General features: G+C 37.0%; 1 protein-coding gene across 1 annotated transcript; it reads left to right on the forward strand.

The window, feature by feature from the left end:
* The first annotated feature begins 2,965 nt into the window (after positions 1-2,965).
* Positions 2,966-21,319, forward strand: F11 (coagulation factor XI). Its single transcript, XM_013025100.1, has 14 exons — positions 2,966-3,020; positions 7,911-8,073; positions 9,328-9,434; positions 11,986-12,145; positions 12,748-12,857; positions 13,767-13,926; positions 14,095-14,204; positions 14,309-14,471; positions 14,560-14,666; positions 16,493-16,661; positions 17,966-18,141; positions 19,530-19,625; positions 20,591-20,730; positions 21,158-21,319. Exons 1-14 carry the CDS (start codon positions 2,966-2,968, stop codon positions 21,317-21,319), a joined length of 1,878 nt encoding a protein of 625 aa, XP_012880554.1.
* Positions 21,320-21,634: the final 315 nt, after the last annotated feature.

Below are 21,634 nucleotides of genomic sequence, written 5' to 3' on the forward strand. Positions count from 1 at the left end.
GGCGCTATCCCTCAGCTCTTCAGCTCAAGGCTAGCACTCTACCACTTGAGCCACAGCGCCACTTCCAGCTTTTTTCTTTTTGCTTATGTGGTGCTGAGGAATCGAACCCAGGGCCTCATGCATGCAAGGCAAGTGCTCTACCACTGAGCCACCTTCCCAGCCCGGATTTTTTTTTTTCAAGAGCTCTCCAATGTTTCTCATCTTGAATCATCTTAGACTTTGGCCGCAAGGGTATGAATATCACACTACTTCATAAATCATTCTGAAAGCCCCTGGCAACATTGCTATAATACTCAGGAAATGAGGTTGGGTCTCTGTGTCTCCAAATATTGAAATGCTGAAGGTCAACTGGTGCTATTCTCTAAGGTCAGGAGATCACAGCCACATTAGTATGCTGTCCCTGAACCAAGTTCAATGTTTCTTTTCCTTTGGTACACATGACTTCAGCAAGATCTCTAATGGGCACAAACTTGTACTGCCATTTCTGCCATGGACTTCATGCTAGAAGAATCAAAATGGCAATTGTGATTCTTCTTGTACATACAAGACAATATTGAGCTTTTCTTTAGAAAATTGGGAGCCTTATCTGAACCTTAACATTATCTTTCTCTAAATCAGATATATTATTTCCTTAATAACCATATACATTAAACATGTTTTGTGGATTTTTGCTCTTGTTTTGGTTCGCTTTTGGATTAGGTTGTTGGAGGGAATCTCACAGCGTTTCTTAGGGCGAGGTAGTTTCTAATGTCATAAATGAGGGGCCAGAAAGCTAACAAGAAAAGCCACATGGCTGAGGACCCAAAGGGAGCTGCTTTACAGTGCTGCTGGCTTGATTTTGATCAACTTGAGAAGACTACTAAACTAAAATCACATTGGATGACGAGCAAGATGGAGGGCCATGTCTGCTGCGCGGCTCTCAGTACTGGGGCAAGCTCCGTGGGAAGGCGTTGAGCAGAAACAGAGCTGGGTGAAACCCAGGGAACTCTCGGATGTCTTTCCTTTCTATAAATTTCAACAAGTCCTACCTTTTGAAGGTTCTGCCATGTATAAGGACGCTTATCTTTCAAAGATTTAAGCCATTGTTTTATTATTGTTTGTCCTGAAAGAACTAGACATCTAACCTCCTAATTTTCCCTTCGGGTCTCTGTGTCCTAATAACTAATACAAACGAGAGCCCTATACTATGGAACGAATCATGCCTGCATAGATCTCTAATACTATATGAAGGAAAACAGAATCTTTAAGTGCAAAATATGTCACTTCTTTGGGGCATTACTGGAAATTGAACCCAGGGCCTAGGCACTGTCCATGAGTGTTTAGACTCAAGGTTATTATCACTTGAACCAGAGCTCCCCTTCTGGCTTTTCCTTTCTCTCTTTCTTCCTTTTTTTCTTCCTTCCTTCCTTCTTTCCTTCCTTCCTTGCTTTCTTCCTTCCTTCCTTTCTTCCTTCCTTCCTTCTTTCTTTCTTTTTTTTTTTTCTGGTTAATTGGGGATAAAAGTCTCATGAACGTTGTTTCCCAGGCTGGCTTTGACCCACAATCCTCAGATCTCAGCCTCCTGGGTTTCTACGATTACAGGCCTGAGCACCAGTGCCTGGCTGTATCACATTCTACCCAACAATGAACTCCTTAAATCTCTTCTTTTCATATACTGAAAATCAATAAGTTTATCAAACTGTCTGTGTTTTCCTTGTATATCTGGGATTGCACCTGGAGTAGAATTAATGGTTAACAGATGGTATTTAGAAATATTGTTTGGTTACGTGCAGTTTTGCCTGACTTTGCCTGACTACTAAGGCATGCAGGCAAGTTCAATTTCTTTAGCTGTCTCTCTCGGTGTGACCTGTTTGAATATACAACAAAAAGAAAACATAACAATTGAACACATTGAAAATGCTAGCCACTCTCCTAAGACACATTTCTGATATGGAGAGATTTTAGAGACTTGCTTAGGTATTCTGCATCAAGAGCTAACCATACCTAACCCTGGAAACCAAGGCAAGGAATCGTTTCAGTGAATATCATCTATGTGTGTTTGTTTAGAAAATGATGAAGACCATTTTGGAAGAAGGAAAGCAGCCTTTCTGACTGCTGAAGCCAATAAGTAAACACCTCCTCAGGTATGGTTTCAAAAATTATTATCTAACATTTCTTTCAACTAATTTGCCTCAATTACAGTGAGACTTTAAAACTTTTTGTGGTAGAGAATGGATGCTTTTCAAGGTGTGTTTAATTGAACATGTTAGAGATTTTTAGTTAAAACCTCTAATCAATAACACATATTTTGTAAATAAAAAAGACATTCAAGAGCAATATAGAAAAATATTCAGAAGTACTAGTGTGTCTCCTTGATGAGCCATCTAAAAAAAAAACAGAACAGTCCATTCAGTGTTAAGTTGGCCACGGCCAATCTATTAGCATGCTTGCCATAGATTTTTTTTTAAAGTAAAATGTGTTATAAATAAAAGACCAGTCAGAGCTCTTTGATAGATTGAGAGAGAAGCCACAACTATGGAAAGAAGGAAATGGGTTGGAAAATGGGAAAGAGAGAGAGAGTCTGAAGACTATGACAGAGGATATGAGTATCAGGGGAGCTGGAGGCAGAAGCAAGGGGGAAGGAGGGAAGGAGAGAGGGAGGGAAGGAGAGAGGGAGGGAAGGAGAGAGGAGGGAAGGAGAGAAGGAGGGAGGGAGGGTGTTGGGAGGGAGTGATGGAGAAAGGAATGGAAGAGAAGTCTGTCATGTGGCTTCTGCACAAACGTGACAGTGCTGGGCCACATACCATGCTGAGGGATGTTCTTGGATTTTGAAAAACTAAAACTGGCCATTAGAAACATAAAGAATCTGTGAGCACTATTCAATGAAATACTCCCTTTCCCTCCCTATTCCTTGTAGATTCTAATGGCAGTGAATAAATATACTTTTATAGTCTAAACACATGATTGTTTTTTTTCTCCTTGTAGGATGATCTTATTACATCAAATGGTATATCTCCTTTTCATTGTCTCTGTTTCTGGTGGTAAGTAACTCGTTGTCCTATGTAAAGACTAAAAATAAGCCGGGCACTGATGGCTCAAGCCTGTAATCCTAGCTATTCAGAAGGCTGAGATCTGAGCATCCAGAAAAGGCAGGAAAGTCCATGAGACTCTTATCTCCAGTTAACTGCCAGGAAACAGGAAGTGGTGCTATGGCTCCAAAGTGGCAGAGTTCTAGCCTTGAACATAAAGAGCTCAAGGACAGTGCCCATGCCCTGAGTTCAAGCCCCATGACCGACTGAAAAAGAAAAGAAAGAAAAGAAAAGAAGGACTGGAAATAGCTTAATGCCTTTGCCTGCAGGGAGAAAACATTAATCTAGAAAGGAAGAACACAGTATCACAGTGACTCCTCATTTATGAAGAAGGGACCCATGCTGTTCCCTATAAGGATAGAGATAAATTTCTTTCCTTTTCCATGTAAAATTCCAGCTGTTTCATAGAAAAAAGGACATTTACACAAAAGATTACCAGTAAGACAATGCCTAAATCTATATCTGTATCTATATTACATTTGTCTGTATATCTGCATCCATAGCTACATATATAACACACTTAAGTGATTTCAAAGAGCAATATAAGGAAGAGGTCTTAGTGTGGTTCTGGTGACTCATGCCTGTAATCTCCGGACACTAAGATCTGAGGATTGCAGTTTGAAGCCAGCTTGGGCAAGTGAATCCATGAGATTCTTATCTCCAATTAACTACCAAAGAGAAGTAGAGCTGTGGTTCTAGTGGCAGAGTGTTGTACTTGAGCACAAAAGCTCAGGAACATTGCCCAGGCCTTAAGTTCAAGCCTAGAGTCTGCTCACAGGAAAAAGGAAGAAGTCTTTATTTACCTCACTCATTATTCACACAGCTTTCTATAAGGCAGTCAGCTCAATAATAAAAATATGCACTAGATATTTTAGATTGAAAATGTTATGTAAACATTCATATATGGTTTAATGCATTTCAGCAATTTTACTATTGCTAATTCTCCTTACATTATATGCACAAAATGTATAGTTTATATACTACTTAATTAATATTCAGTAAAACAATGTATTTTAACTCTTATTTTTAATCACTTAAAATAAAATTATAAGCATTCCTTTAAAAACTAACTTATTCATATTGCATTTAATTTCTAATTGTTGCCAGCATTTGACCTCAGTAAACTCTTCTTTGATTTTGGTATATGTGAAAAAGAAATATCTAGGTAGGCATTTAAAAATTTAAAGCATACCCTGTTTTCATTGTATTTGATGTCGGTGCCCTGCATCTTGTATATACACTTCTCTAGCTTGGGGAGGGGAAGGGAAAAACAAAATGATTAAATAGGATACAAGTTGACCCATTGTTACAATGAGATGTACAAGACACTATGTTGAAAAACAAACTTTACAATTTAGACAGGGAGGGGGAAGGGGGGAGTGTAGTTGTGGAGGTGGGAGGGAACGGAGGGTAGAGGAAAAATAAAGGAGGAGGTAACAATGCTTGATAGGAAATGTACTCATTACCTTGCTCATGTAATTGTAACCCCTCTGTACAGTATTTTTACAATAAAATACCTATTTAAAATTTTTAAAGTAATGCTGGAGGGGATGTGGACAGAAGGGAACCTTACTGCATTGTTGGTGGGAGTGTAAACTTGTTCAACCACTCTGGAAAGTTCCTCTGGAGTTTCCTCAAAAGACTTCACATAGAGCTCCTCTATGACCCAGCAATCCCACTTTTGGGCATTTACTAAAGCTACCAGCACAATTATGCTTATTGCAGCATTATTTACCATAGATAAGATATGGAACCAACTCAGATGCCACTCAGTAGATGAATGGATGAAGAAAATGTGGTATGGGCTGGGAAGTTGGCTCAGTGGTAGAGCACTTGCCTTGCATGCCTGAGGCCCTGGGTTCGATTCCTCAGCAGAAGTGGCGCTGTGGCTCAAGTTGTAGAGCGCTAGCCTTGAGCTGAAGAGATGAGGGACAGTGCCCAGGCCCAGATTTCAGGCCCCATGACCGGACCCCCCCCAAAAAAATGGAATTCTATGCCTCCATCAGAAAGAATGACATTGTCCCATTTATTAGGAAATGGAAAGGCTTGGAAAAAATTATATTAAGTGAAGTAAGCCAGACCTAAAGAAACTTAGGTCCCATGGTTTTCCTTATTTGCAATAACTAGTATATGTCTGAGACAAGCAGAAAAGGTCAGATAAGTTGATGTTAGTGAAATGAACTCTAAGATTTGTATTCAAATTTTTTTTTCTTTCATGGGATTGTTTGTACCATATTTATAAGATTATTTCTTTGTTGCTTTGTATGTCCCTCCCCCACGGTATAACCCCTGTTTTCACTGTATTTGATGTTGGTATAATTTGTGGAGGGGAAGGGAAAAAACAAATCGTTTAAATAGGGATACAGGTGGACCCATTGCAACAATGAGATGTACAAGTCGTTATGTCGAAAACGAACTTGACAACTTTGGCCGGGGGCTAGGGGAGTGGGGAGGAGCAGGGGGTGGGGGGGAGGAGATGGGAAAGGATGGGAAGGGGAAACAAAGGAGGAGGCTGCAATGCTTGATAAGAAATGTACTCATTATCTTGCCCATGTAATTGTAACCCCTCTGTACAGTATTTTCACAATAAAAAAAAAGAAAGCAATCCACTTAAAAAAATTTAAAGTATATACTCTCATATTTTTTTCTGACAAGATTATACTGGTCCTTATAGTCACCCATTATTATTTTGAAATAATATTATTTTATTGATAAATATGTTAGTACAAATTTGATGACATATTTTGAACACTGCATTCAAGAGTTGCATCTGTCTACCTCTTTCTTTCCTTCCTTCCTTCCTTCTTTCTTTCCTTCCTTCCTTCCTTCTTTCTTTCCTTCCTTCTTTCTTTGTTTCTTTCTTTTTCTTTCTTTCTTTCTCTCTCTCTATCTCTCTCTCTTTCTTTCTTTCCTTTCTTTTCCTTTCTGTTTTCTCTGCCTGCCTGCCTTGCTTGCTTGCTTCCTTCCTTCCTTCCTTCCTTCTTACCTTTCTATATGTTTGTGTGTCAAATATTCTTAATGCATGAATGTGAAATATTAAAAAAAACTCAAACTGATCATGTACAAGTCTCTTAGGTGAAAATTTTGCATTCAACTTGTCATTCAATTGTAGTAGCAGCAAAAATTCCCAAATGTTTGAGAAGTATATTTACCCTTTTTCATCAATATTAGACTAATACTATGATGGAAACTAGAAGGTGTATTAAACTCGATTATAATTGAAAATGGCATATCAAAACTCTGAAATACAGCTGAATCAGAGTTTAGACCAAATATTATACATATGTATGTGTATGTACATATAGAGATATATGTACATATATACACACATACACACATACATATAGGGATATATGTACATATATACACACATACACACATACATATAGAGATATATGTACATATATACACACATACACACATACATATAGAGATATATATGGGGATGTATACACATATAGAGATATACATTATATATAGGGATACATATATGTGTGTGAAGTTTTGTTGTGTATTTGTGAATTGTAAGAAGAAAAGGGGTGCAGAACAATACTTCTTAATGAGAATATGCCAATATTTAAAACTACAATTTTTCAGTCAGTCAGTGACTAAGGAAAAAATGACCCCCAAAACCATGCATCGTGGAGGAGGGAAGGTTTGGTAGGGTAAAAACAAAGGACGAGGTAACAATGTTCGATAGGAAATGTACTCACTACCTTATTCATATAATTGTCTTTATACAGCATCTTTACAATAAAATAAAATTCAAAAAGAATATTAAAAAATTAAAAAAGATATGATGCTTTTGAAAAGTAAAAACTTATTTGAGGTTTTAGATGAAGGGGATTCAATAATTTTTTTCAAGACTCTCTCTCCTGTTAGTAAATTAGCATGGTAAGGTGAAATTATATGTTATCTTGTAGAAATCCATTAGATGCTACTGGAAAATGGCCCTCTATGATCTGTGCTAGCATAATCACAGAGCTGAGTGAAGAGAAGTAATTCACAGAGGTGAAAGCATCAAGCTCCTCTAGACCTGGTTGGTCTCCGAAAAGGCATCTTTCGCTAATAAAAATCTGAGAAGTAATTTAATTTTTCACACAGTATTCACTGTCTCCAAGATAGTCACTCATAAGAATGATGTTTGAGGCAAGGTTTTGGATTTTTTTTATTGTGAAAAAAACTGTACAGAGGGGTTACAATTACATGGGCAAGATAATGAGTACATTTCTTATCAAGCATGGTTGCCTCCTCCTTTGTTTCCCCTACCATCCCTTCCCTCCCATTTCCATGACTACACTCCCCACCTCCCCCGCCAAAGTTGTAAAGTTCGTTTTTCGACATAGCATCTTGTACATCTCATTGTTGCAATGGGTCCACCTATATCCCTAAACAATTTGTTTTTTCTCTTCCCCTCCCCAAATTATGCCAACATCAAATACAGTGAAAATAGGGGTTATACTGTCAGGGAGGGACATACAAAGCAACAAAAAAAATCACCTTATAAATACGTTAGAAACAATAACAAGAAAGAAAAACCACTTGTGTCCTTATCATCTTATCTGACCTTTTCTGCTTGTCTCAGACATATACTAGTTATTGCAAATAAGGGAAGCCATGGGACCTATATTTCTTTGCGCCTGGCTTACTTCAGTTAATTTTTTTGATTTTTTTCCATTTGAGGTTATTAATTTTCCAACACAAAAATTGTTGATTGCCTTCATGGCCAAGTTCAGGCATATTTTTGGTTAAGTAGACTTACCTGCCTTACTTTGGCCAGATTATTGTTTAACTAGACATGTGACCACTGATAATTAATACTTACCATGCATTATATTACAGAATGTGTTACTGAGCTGTTCAGAGACATAAGCTTTCAAGGGGGAGATGTTGATACTGTTTTTACACCAAGCGCTAAGTACTGCCAACTACTCTGTACCCACCACCCAAGATGCTTGCTGTTCACGTTCATGGCTGAATCAACATCGGAAGATCCTACCAAAGGGTAAATGTTTGTTTACCATTTACATAGAGGAAGTAGATTTTACAGGCCAATTGCCTACTAATAAATTCCCATCTGTAGTTTTGTGAAATGGCTGTTAACAGCCCTCTAGTTAAAATAGCTATTTTTACAGGGAAAAAAAATGAAGCTTAGGTAGATCAAGGAATGATTAAATTCCTCTCAGGGTAGCTTTCCTAGAGCTTGAAGTCTCAACATTAAGGGTACAGTTTTTCCTCTCTCTTTTTAGGTATCTTAATCATTTTGCTCTAAGTTTAATTGTTATTGATATCTGATAACTTTCCCCTAGTAATTTTATTAGAAAAACCTAAATGCCACTTACAATCACAATTAAAAGAAAAATGGTAAATTCACACCATATTATGTTTCTCAAATGTGATATGTAGCTATTAACTGAATCTCATAAACATTCACAAATTGCATTTCATTTGTCCTAGGTTTAAATTTTTAGAATATTTCAGTCCCTTTTTGTTTCCATATTAAGTGAAAAAATGCAATAATTAAGCCTTTATTTAAAATCAAGTTGTCAATATTTTTTAGTATTATTTCCACAAGTACAGATATTTACATAGTGCCCTGAACAACTTCTATTCTAAAAATTAGAATAAGAACCTGTGAGTATTTTCTAAACAAGGCAGTGGTGAATACTTTAGATTTTGTTGGTCTAAAAGCAAAATACTTGTATTATTATTCAAAATAATTATTGAAAACCAAGGCCAGGCATGGTAATGCATGTCTATAATGTTAGCTACTCTGGAGGCAGAAGTAGGAGAATCGTAGTCAAAGGCTAGACCAAGTAGAGTAAGAAACTAACTAAAAACAAAAACTAAAGGCAAAAAATTCTGGAGATATGGTTCAAATGTTAGAATGATTGCTTAGCAAGGCCCCAACTTCAAACCCTAGTAATGCAAAAATAGAAATAGAAATGAAAAAACATTCTTGGCTCAAGGGCTATGCAAAAACAGGCAGCTATCTATAATTTACCAAAAGGCTGTAGTTTACTCACTCCGGTTTACTTTTAGAAACACGTATCCTGCCTTTTTCAAATCTAAGGATGTTGAAATAAAAAATACCAGAATCCTGCTAAGAAAACATTTGTTTTAGGGAATTAAATATTTGTTTGGTTCATGAAATACAGCTTAGTTCCTTCTTTTTGGTTTTCTGTATGCTGACTTTTACGAGCCATTATTTTAATACATGAATTCTTACCTAGTCCTGGTATTTTTTTTTTTAAAACAGTTTTGCCTGTGTCCTGAAAGACAGTATTACTGAAACATTGCCAAAGGTGAATATGACAGGAGCAATTTCTGGATATTCTTTTAAGCAATGTCCACATCAACTAAGTGGTAAGATTTCTTAAGTAGTTGCTGTTATGCTGTGTATATTTACAATTAGATCTGATAAAGTTGTATGGCTATGAAGTAAAGCACAGCTATTTGGAAGTAAATCTCTACTAAAGTTCTTTCTTTAAAGAGAAAAAGTGATCACATAAGTGCCTCTACCCCATGAGACTAAAGTCACATCATATCTCACTATCCTAAATCTGACCATTAGCTCATTTCCTTCCTCTTTCTCAACCTAAAATTAAAAATTAAAGCCTCAATTAAATATAGCAATCCAAGCCAAAGCGAACAAATACAAAGAAGTACAAATACAGAAGTGACGCTTCTCTTTTTCCTTGTTTTCTTTTTCAAAATATGTTTTATTATCTTTAGTTATACAAAGGAGTTGTTACTTAATAAAGCAGTTTATGAATATAATTAATTTTATTGTTTTTCTTTCTTTTCTTTTTTTTTTTTTTTGGTCGGTCATGGGGCCTGAACTCTGGGCCTGGGCGCTGTCCTTCAGCTCTTCAGCTCAAGGCTAGCGCTCTACCATTTGAGCTGCAGCACCACTTCCGGCTTTTTCTACGTGGTGCTGAGGAATCGAACCCAGGGCCTCAGCATGCAAGGCAAACACTCTACCACTGAGCCACCTTCCAGCCCCTTTATTGTTAATTTTAAAAATGCCTTATTCTAGCTGTCCCTGAGATCTTTTGTTCAAGACTAGAACTCTACAACTTTGAGCCACAACTCCTCTTAAAGTTTTTGGGTAGTTAATTGGAGATAAGAGTCTCCTGGACTTTCCTGATGGGGTGGCTTTCAACCACAATCCTCAGATTTCAGCCTCCTGAGTAGATAAGATTACAGGCATAAGCCAGCAGCACCAAGCTCCAGATTTTTTTTAAACTAAAACACCTTATAGTTTATGAGGGAAAAATGACTTGGTGGATTCCTGTTCTTGCTAGAATTGTGTTATTATTATTTTTTGGCAGTACTGGGGTTTGACTCAAGGCCTTTTGCTTGCCAAGCCTCCAGTCCTGCATTTTTACTGGCTAATTTGGAGATAACAATTTAGCACAGTTTTCTGTGTAGCCTTGAACAGTCACCCTCCAAATCTCAGCTTCCTGAGTAGGTAGGACCATAGGAAATAGCTAGCTGTTGCTTGGCTTAGCATTTTGAAAGCTATTAACTTTGTTTTGCTATGAAATGGAAAATGCCATTTTTTGATGCGAAATTTGAAGAAGTATGAATACAAGTAGAATACAAAGAGTGCTAAGAACATGTTTGGCAGCCATTAAGTCTCAACAAATTTCTTATTGCTTTATCTTTCTCTCTCTATGTGAATAATTAGTTTTTTTTTTGTTTTGACTTTTTTTTTTTGCCAGTCCAGGGGCTTGAACTTAGGGCCTGAGCACTGTTTTTGCTCAAGGCTAGCGCTCTACCACTTGAGCCACAGAGCCACTTCCGGCTTTTTCTTTGTATGTGGTACTGAGGAATCGAACCCAGGGTTTCATGCATGGTAGAAAAGCACTCTGCCACTAAGGCACATTCCCAGCCCGAGGACATTCTTTAGGTTACAAAGAGGTTTTTTGAGTTGGTTAGTTCCAGAAGTCTTACTCTCCTTAGGTGATTGGTTCTTGCTTTCTCTTGTGTCCACACTTGAGTTGTTTGGTTATAGTTAACATCTTTGTTAGATTTTTTTTTTTTTGGTCCAGTTGTGGGGCCTGAACTCTGGTCCTGGGCGCTGTCCCTCAGCTCTTCAGCTCAAGGCCAGCGTTCATACCACTTAAGCCACAGCACCACTTCTGGCTTTTTTTTCTTTTTGCTTATGTGGTGCTGAGGAATTGAACCCAGGGCCTCAGGCATGCAAGGCAAGCACTCTACCACTGAGCCACCTTCCCAGCCCCATCATCTTTGTTAGATTTGAGTGTTCATTTTTTTTTTTATTTACTTGGATTGTGTTCACATCTGATTTGCTTTCCATTCACATCATGTGGTTTTTGGGCTGTCATGTGTTAGTTGCATTCAGGGAGGTAGGGCTTTGTGACAGGAGTTCCTCTGCCTCCTGCTAGCGCTCTAATAAAGACTCCAAATTTGGCCTTTTAAAAAAAATGCCTTATTCTAAATATTTAGGAAATTTTTCTGTAATTTTCCCATTCGGGTTCTCCACTGTCCATGTTTAGTTATAAAGGTCAATTACACATCTAATCCATTCCTAGGAAATGGATGATCAATAAACTACTAGATAAAATCTTTAATAGTACATTGTCTCAATACTGAAACAGACTCTTGAATAGCTTCGTCGGTAAGACAGCCAACGAGAAGCAAGATCAGAACATGAATATGTAAATTTACCCGTCTAAAATAGTTGTAAGAAGGATGCTGTGAGAAGTATTCTTTTAATGCTTCCTTATGAGAGGATGAACTAAGCAAATTGAGAATAAAAGGGAAGGCTTTCTGAGGAGGGTGGATGAGAAGCTCAAAGGGTAAGTCAGGAGGGACAAATGCTCAGCAATAATTCTGCACTTGCCCCTGAAATCTGAAGGGTATTCCTATTTTCCACTTAAAATTCTAGCTTGCAACAGAGATGTTTACGTGGACCTGGACATGAGGGGCATGAACTATAATGACTCTCTCGCCAGCAGTGCTCAGAAATGCCAAGAGAGATGCACAAATGACATCCACTGTCAGTTTTTCACGTATGCTACAAGGCACTTTCCCAGTGCAAAACACCGGTGAGTGAGCTGGGAACTGAGTTCAGGGACTTGGGAGCATTCCATGAAAAGCAAAATGCAGACTTGTTAAAATTACTTTTAATCACCTTGATGCCAAAACTCGTGCTTCAGCCCTGAAGAGGAGCTTAGAATTGTAAGCATGAAGCTCCACCCAGACCTGAGCTCCTCCCTGCCCTGGAGTTCCCGCCATACAGCTGGCCCCTCCCTCGGTCTGCTCAGACCCGTCTACATCACTTCCTACCCCTGACCCTGCTGCTACCTAGGTGGTGGAGGCTGCCATGGGCTCCCTCCCCGGGGGAACTCTAGTTCCTCTAATAAACCTTGTAATCATCTTTCTCCTGTGCCTGCCTGCCTCCGCGTGGTCCCCTGGAAGGATGTGATGGATCCTTGAAAAACTAAAGCAACCATTCTTGTTTTGTCATGAAAAAGTCCATTAAGAGTTCAATTCATTTAATTTATGGCAAAGTCTATCTTTTAATGGTAGTGTTGTGAAATTCCTCCACTATCACACCAAGACTTTTGTGCAATGGAGAAGTTGTATTATCTCATGGATTTTCCTACTTGCAGTTAGAAGACTAATCTGCACTTTTGTCTCTACTCAGTCACATCTGCTTGTTGAAGTACACCCCAACAGGCACACCAACTGGAATAGCCAAGCTCAGTAATGTGGTTTCTGGATTTTCACTCAAGTCCTGTGCACTTTCTAACCTAGGTAACTATTGTTTTCTTAACCAGGTATGTGTATGAATCTCATGATGTGTAATAGGTCTAATTTTGGACACCTATTTGTGCTCACTAATGAAATGGACCCAATGATCTTTTAACTTCTCTGTATAACAAAATTCATTATGTTCAGTGTGCATATATATTATTTAATAATTATTGTTATTTAATTAATATATTAAAGTAGATATTAATATATAATCACATTTAATATTCAATATTATATTTAATATGTAAAATACACAATAGATAACACAATATATAATATGCTATATAATATATGCTGTATAACTGCTATGTAATATATAATATAGCATATTGTATATGCTATATTTCATATTATATAGCATATTATATAACACAATATAATGCTAATAAACAATATTGTATACCATATAAATACAATATTGTAATAATACAATTTACAATATTATGTAGTCTATCATATATTATGTTATATATTAATATATTGATATGTATTATATTAATATGTAATATATAAAATTTATTTAATATATACTATATATTATATGCTATGCACATACAATATAGTAGTATATAATTATGTATTGATATATAATTATTTTGTTATATGTTATTGTATATAATGTATGACCTATCACATATGATATAATTAAATTAGTGATATGTAGTATAATTATATTATTAAATTAATTATATTGAATACAATTGCTTTTATGATTTAATATATGTAAATGATATAAAATATATGATATGTATTTCAAGCTTAAAATTGTCTCATTTTTTTCTAAATTAAAACAATTAAAAGGAGATTTGGGGAAAAATTTAACTATGAAGCTGCCAAATACCATGACTGGAAAGAATTTTTATGCTGGTGGATGGATGGATTATCTCACATGGTTTTTCTGTCACACAGCTTGTATTAGGGACATTTTCCCCAGTACAGCATTCTCAGACAGTAATGTCGGCAGTGTTATGGCTCCAGATGCCTTTGTCTGCCGCCGACTTTGTACCCATCATCCCACCTGCTTGTTCTTTACCTTCTTTTCCCAAGAATGGCCAAAAGAATCTCAAAGGTAAGGAGTTATGATTAAGAGTGGTTTATTACCTTTTAAATCACTTTTTCAAAAGCCACAATTGTACATTCTGAGAACTTAAAACTTCAGTCCACACATCTTTAGATGGGGTTTGCTTTGATATAGTTTCTTCAGGACTTATTTACTTACTTACTTATTTTTGGTCAGAAACCTCTGTCTCCTTAAAACATCTCAAAGTGGATTGCCAAGTACACGCATTACAAAGGACCATGCCCTTTCTGGTTTCAGTCTACAAAACTGTAGGCACAGCGTCCCAGGTAAGCAATGAAGATGCTTTCTTTTGTTACAACACCAACAATTCTTTGATTGAGGAACACTACGTTTATGCCTTCTCATATCTGACCTGTGATTCATTGCCTAGTATTCTGTCATTCTTCAATTTACCATGACACTGATTTCTTGGGAGAGGAATTGGATATTGTTGATGTGAAAGGACACGAAGCTTGTCAGAAAACTTGTACCAGTGCCATCCGCTGCCAGTTCTTTACCTATTCCCCACCTCAAGAATCTTACAATGAAAGAAAGTAAGGCAAATGAATAGTCAAAGAGATGTCCCCTGTCCCTTGCCTTGGCAGGTAAAGTTCATTACCTCCATACCGTTTCCCACTACAGGGGCAAATGTTACTTGAAACTTTCTTCCAATGGATCTCCAACTAAAATACTTCATAGAAGAGGAGGCATCTCTGGATATACATTAAGATTATGTAAAATGGATAATGGTGAGTAAATATATGTGCAGTAGTTAAGTACTGAACGGACCAAGATTAAGCTAGTCAATGATAGTGACAGAGGGAAGAAAAGTAATAAAATGACAAACAATAATTTACATAGCTTTTGTTCTTTTCACCCAAGCTAACCATGTCTAAAGGGTATAATTAGAGAGTTGACTGGCCTAGTATGAATTTAAGACCAGTTGAATATGTCTTGAATTTAGCGACTGTTTTTGTAGGGATGATTCTTGTTATGAAGCTCAAACATTTTCTTATTGTCTTTGCTGATTGAAATGTTCAGCATACATCAGTTAACCAAATAATTTGTTTTCTTCCCCCTTGATCTTTTAGTGAGACATATAAAATGATTCACTAAATCATGTTGCTAAAAGTTATGTATTTATTCAAGAGATACCAGAGTGGGTTTCCTTTTTCAGTGACTTTCACTCACTCAGATTCCCTGGGAAGTTTCTTCAGACCTGTGAATACTGCCAAAAGTTACAGAAAAAAATACCATAAATTTGAAGAACTGATTGTAGAAATAAAACTGTCTGTCTACATTATACAATTATACTAAAAATATTTTTTCAAAAATCAAATTGGCAGTATTCCCATCTCAGGAGTTAGTGTTCAGCACAGAAGGAAAAGACACTTTGCAGGTAAATTGAATTATCCTAAGAAACAGAATCCTAGAAGAAAAGAACATATGACAAACTCTACTCCCTAAGTTACTATATAACAAGCTGCTTCATTTTTTAACGTGTACTAGTTTACCTCAATACATTTTGGGGGGCTGTTTGTTTAGTGCCTAATATTATAATGCCCTGCAAATTAAGACACTGCTGAAAAAAAAGTAAAATGGGAATGATAATTATGCTATAGTTTTAGAAGTGAAATTTTCTGTGTCCGCTTATTTACTGTACTGAGAAGTGGAATCAACCTTTAACTTCCAAGAACTTGTTTTGTAGAGTTACAGCACATCCAATAATAATATCCTAAGTAGCAAACTATACTTCCTGAAGTTTACAAAGTCTCTGATGATATCTTTTTAGATTATTAAGCCTCTTCAGTAAGCTCAAGTAAGTTATAGCTCCTGTATTCTGTTTTCCTCTCAATAAATTTGCCTAAGACAAGAAATGTTCAATTACGTCTGTTTTTTAGTTCTACTTCTTACTATTAGAAGAGACAAATGATATTAAGTGATGTTAAATGATATTGGCATGGTTTAAACATATCGTAGATTCTATGTTTCACCCTGTCTCCTTTCTTCTATAGGAGAAATTCTATTAAATTCTATTGAATTCATTGACTTTAGTTTGTGATTAGAGTTGTAGATTCATAGCTACAGGGGAAAAGATATAAGAGCAAGTAAAGTAAAATGTTTTGTCTTTGTAGAGCACCTTCTGAGCAAAACGAATTAGATAACGAGGTTTTACTGCACTTTTAGATGAAATAGCACTCTAATGTGAAAGAGAATATCTAATTGAGATATTTATCATGTCCATCACTACCATTGACCTACCATATAATTTTACTTTCTGAACATATGCAGCAATTTCATAGAAACACATGTATCTCAACACTAAATGTACTGTTAGGCATTGAATGTTCAGCATTTTGTTTAACCTGAGAAAGATAATAGAATGAACATCAAGATTCATGACCTGTACCTAATGTCTTTTGCTGCATGACTGGTATCTTAGCTACTGTTTACCTATCATTGTTGCCAAACTTTGCCTCTATGTCACTTCTTAGCTAGAAGACTGCCCGAGGCCAACAAATTTCTACAGATAATGTCAACGTAGGAAGTCATCATTGCAATCTTTTTGTTGTAGTGTGCACAACCAAAATCAAGCCCAGAATTGTTGGAGGAGCTCCATCGGGTCACGGAGAGTGGCCATGGCAGGTAACTCTGCACATCACATCCCCAACTCAGAGACACTTCTGTGGAGGCTCTATCATCGGAAACCAGTGGATATTAACAGCTGCTCATTGTTTCTATGGGTCAGTGCCATTGCTGTTTTAATTGGCTTAACCTTCCTCACACAAAACTACTATCTTACTAGCAAATAATTTGATGCCAGTCTTAGGCACTATCAGAGCCTGGGCATTGTCCCTGAGCTTTTGTGCTCAAGGCTAGTGCTCTATTACTTGAGTCATAGATCCACTTCTGGCTTTTTGCTGGTTAATAGGACATAAGAGTCTCAGGATTTTCCTGCCCAGACTGGCTTTGGAACCAAGATCCTCAGATCTCAGTCTCCAGAGTAACTATGACTATAAGCATGAGCCAATGGCACTCGGCTTTTACATAAATATTTTAAAATAAGTAAATTATCCTATTTACCAAATTAATTTTCTCTTTAGCCAGGGCAGAGGGAAGCCACAAGGAAGAGCTACACATGGTATACCAGCAACAGAACAGGTGCAGGAACTTGGCTTTTTTTTTTTGTTCATTATACCCCTGAATTCCCATTTAAATGGAAATGGATCCCAAGGGCTTTCTGTGATTTGTCTATTAGAGCATATCAGCTCTGTGTACTGGGCTCACAACTAAACTTAAAGCAAGTTTTCTATTCTTTGCATTATTTCTCCCAGCCTCCCTCTGTTTACCTCCTAATGCACCATCAAATTGGATTCCCTACTAAGAACATTTTCAATGTTGACCAAATACAAAAGCTCCAGTTGTAAAATGCATGGAATTCCAGAGTATTTCAGTTGGTCAAATTCCCTGTTGGTTCTTTCTAGTATCTTCTGAGTTGTCTTCTTGATGGGGCTTTGTTTTAACTTCTATTGTCTTATCAATATACAGCTTACTCATTACTCAAGAGTATGTTTGGAAGCTGATAGTGCCCTTTATCCTTTCCAGATGGGAAAATACTCTTCATGGGAAAAGAGCCTACATTATTTTCTCAGGACCACAGCTCATCAATAGTAGCAAAACTTAGGCTAAAACCCAGGTCTGTGTGTGTGTGTGTGTGTGAGAGAGAGAGAGAGAGAGAGAGAGAGAGAGACAAGACAGACAGACAGACAAAGAGAGAGAGAGACACACAGAGACAGAGAGAAAGAGACAGAGAGAAAGAGAGAGAAGGAAGGAATCAGAGAATGAAAGAACATTCAACCCTGTGTTAATCCAGTACTTATTTGCTATGTGCTGGAAAACTTTTAGAATTAGATGATTTCTTCGCACATAACGTCCTACCATTCTAATTTTTTTTTAAAATATAAGATCTAGTTAAATAACTAAGCAACTCCAAACGTTTGGGAGCTACTTAGTGAAGGTATTTTTTCCTCTATTGTTTGTTCCTTAGGGTAGAATCACCTAAACTTTTACGTATCTATGGTGGCATTGTAAATCAATCTGAAATAAATCAGGAATCTTCTTTCTTTGGGGTTCAAGAAATAATAATTCATGATAAATATACAATGGCAGAAAGTGGGTATGATATTGCCTTGTTGAGACTGGAAACAACCATGAATTACACAGGTATGTAGAACTTTGAGGGGAAAGTTACTTGTAAAAGTGAGTGGTTAGGAAGGATGAGAGAATGCAAGTCATGACATTCAATGCACAAATGTGAAAATGGGATGAAGTAAATTGAGGTTTGGGGAGAGATAGAGAGAAGGATGAAAGAGGTGGTATTGATCAAGATCCGTGGCACTTGCAAACTGACAGTTGAATTGAAAAGTACAACTACTCAAAGATAAAAATAATAAATGAAAACTTCAAAGTGAATTAGGTAAAGTGATAGAACTACCTCGCTCCATGCATCATTATGAAAAAGAGAAAGTTTGGAAAGATTTTTTGTTTGTTTTTTTAGCATATATTAGTTACAACCAGGGGAGGGGATTTCATTCTGATGTTTCTACCATATTATGCAATGTATTCTAATTAATCTCACCTCCTCCAGTATTCTTTCCCCTCCTTCTCTCTCCTAACACAATTTCATCAGGTTTCATTGCTTTATTTTCATACATGCAAACCACCTACTTCCACTGTCTTCATCATTTTCCTTAGTCCGACCCTCGCCTAGTAACAACTACCCCCCAACAGAGATTGTTCCTCTTTCTCTATCTCCCCAACACCCTTACTGAGCAGCAGCTTAAAAAGCTAGTTTTTCATTCTCTTAACAGCCATTCTTCAGCCTGACAACTGGATCTTGTTTTGAGGGTGGATAAATATTTGCTTCAGGTGCACAGAATGGCATAGTATACTATAATTTTATAATATATGGGAATATTAATGATAATTTAGACTAATAGCTCCCTTTTTAGGAACAAAAAGAACTAAGGATCTGAATAATTAAGCAACTTCCTCAGGATCCTAAGGCTAGTTAGAATGTCTCGTTGGAGGAGTTTGGATGGTCTCTCTCTATTGTCTATAAGCTGAGCATAAGGGATGAAAAAATACAACAGTAAGACAAAAGTGAATAAAATAAACAGAGGAACTAAACAAGGGGGAAAACCCAATGCTATGTAACATAAGAATTGTCTGGGAAAGAAAATATTTTGCTTCTGAGTCAGCTTTTTATTACTCTGAGAACATCTGATATAATCAGCTTGTAAGGAGGAAAGGTTGGGGGAGGAGCTTCAGCCCACAGTTAGCTGGCCTCTGGGGCTGAGGAGCATGTGGGAGAGCAGGGCTGTTCACATGCTGTCAGCCAAAATTCAAAGAGAGAAAGAGAAAGGAGAGGCTGGTGTCCCAATACCCCAATGACCTTCCTTCCTTCCACTAAGCTCCGCCTCCTAAAGGCTCTATTACCTACTAAAGCCATATCCCAGTAGCACCACAAGTGGACAAATGGAACATTTAAAGCATGAGCCTTTGGATCATCAGTTCAAACTTCCAACTAAACCATGGTTTTTAAATTTTAGATTCTCAACGACCTATCTGCCTACCTTCCAAAGGAGATAGAAATATAATGTATACTGACTGCTGGGTGACTGGATGGGGGTACAGAAAACTAAGAGGTAAAAACGATGTTTGTAATCTGCTACATTCTCAGAATAATGGGCAAGGTTTTTCCATAATCTCCATCTTGTTTATCAAGTCTCGTTGAGATGCAAATCAATTAACACTGTTTAGTCCCAGGAAAAAGAATAACGGTGAAAGAAAAAAAAAACACCTTCAAGTGAAACTGATACATGTCTGCCTGATTAGAAATGGTAAAAATAATTAAGCCTCTGTAAGGTAATTTTTAATGAAGTTTAATGTGACAATTTTGTGCAAGTGTCCTGCTTTTTATCTAATTATTTTTTCTGAGAAGCAATTCTAGTTCAAATTATAATTAATTTAAAGCTCAATTAACATTAATTACGTGATACACACAGTAGTGAAAATGTCATTTTTATTCTCTATAACTACAAAAGTACTATGAGCTGAGACGAACATTTTTCTCTCTAGATTTTTATATAAATGTATTTTTTCCTGGTCCTGGGGCTTGAACTCTGGTCCTGGGCACTGTCCCTGAACCTCATTTACTCAAGGCTGGTGCTCAACCATTTGAGCCACTGTGCCACTTCTGGATTTTTCTGAGTAGTTTATTGGAGATAAGAGTCTCATGGATTTTCTTGCCCTGGCTGGCCTCAACTCACAATCCTTAGATCTCAGCCTCCTGAGTAGCTAGAATTACAGGCATGAGCCCCTGGTGCCCAACGTAACTTCTAAGTACGTATGTGTGTGCACTTATATAGCATATATATATATATATATATATATATATATACATGTATTATGGATGGATAGCCATATACACCCATATAGATAAGCCTAATATTTTTCTCTCTAGATTTTTATATAACTAGATATTAAGTATGTATGTGTGCATATATGCAAATATATATTGCACACATACATATATATGCACACATACATATGCTATATTTCACACAATATATAACATGTGATATATATATATATATGATTTATTTTCCAGATAAAATCCAAAACACACTCCAAAAAGCCAAGATACCCTTGGTGTCACATGAAGAATGCCAGACAAAATACCGAGGGCATAAAATAACCAACAAGATGATCTGTGCAGGCTATAAAGAAGGAGGGAAGGATGCCTGTAAGGTAATATTCTCAATCAACTGAATGTATTTCAAAGTAGAATTCTTAGTGCATTTTAAACCAACTTTTAATGGTTACTTTTGCTTATTTTATTAATTTTATGTTGATGTGGTACCAAGGAATAGAACCCAGGGCCTCATGCATGCAAGGCAAGCACTCTACCACTGAGCCACCTTCCCAGCCCTCAGTGCATTTTTAAAAGCAGACTTCTACCAATAGTCAGGAATCACAGTGATTTTGTTTTACTTAAACAAAAATCTAAATTTGACAAATTGGTTGAAAGTGAGCAGTCAAGTTCTTTGAAGAGCAAGGAAGAGCCAGAGAAAAATTTTTGGCAAAAAAAAAAAAATCCCTGAACAGAACGTATTTTAACATAGGAAGTATCTGAAGCAATCTAGTCCTCTTTTCCCTTTCTTCCTCTTTTCCTTAGGGAGATTCCGGGGGACCCCTGTCCTGTAAACACAATGAAGTCTGGCATTTGGTAGGGATCACAAGCTGGGGCGAAGGTTGTGGTCAAAAGGAACGGCCGGGAATTTACACCAACGTGGTCAAATATGTGGACTGGATTTTGGAAAAAACGCAAGCTGCGTGAGAGTCTCTGGGTATTGCTTGAGTACCAGAGGAGAAAGCCAGAATACACCCTGGAAAAAGCCTTTGATTTCAGGAAGGAGCTGGGTAGTTGTAAGGAAAGAATCAAAAGAAAATAAATGGTCATGTTCAAAACTCTCATTCTCTGCTAATCATGGCTTACGTTTTACAGAAGCCGGTCTCTTGCTTTTTGATACCAATTTCATCAGCCACCCCCCCAAAATACCATCAGGAAATATTTTTGAAGATTAAAATATGGCAGACACACCAGAAAAGTGTTGAGTAGTGCCATTGTGTTGATCAGCCTTTTTTTCCCCAT

This window comes from Dipodomys ordii, unplaced genomic scaffold (genome assembly GCF_000151885.1).
Source record: "Dipodomys ordii isolate 6190 unplaced genomic scaffold, Dord_2.0 Scaffold4, whole genome shotgun sequence".
In the NCBI taxonomy this organism is placed as follows: Eukaryota; Metazoa; Chordata; class Mammalia; order Rodentia; family Heteromyidae; genus Dipodomys; species Dipodomys ordii.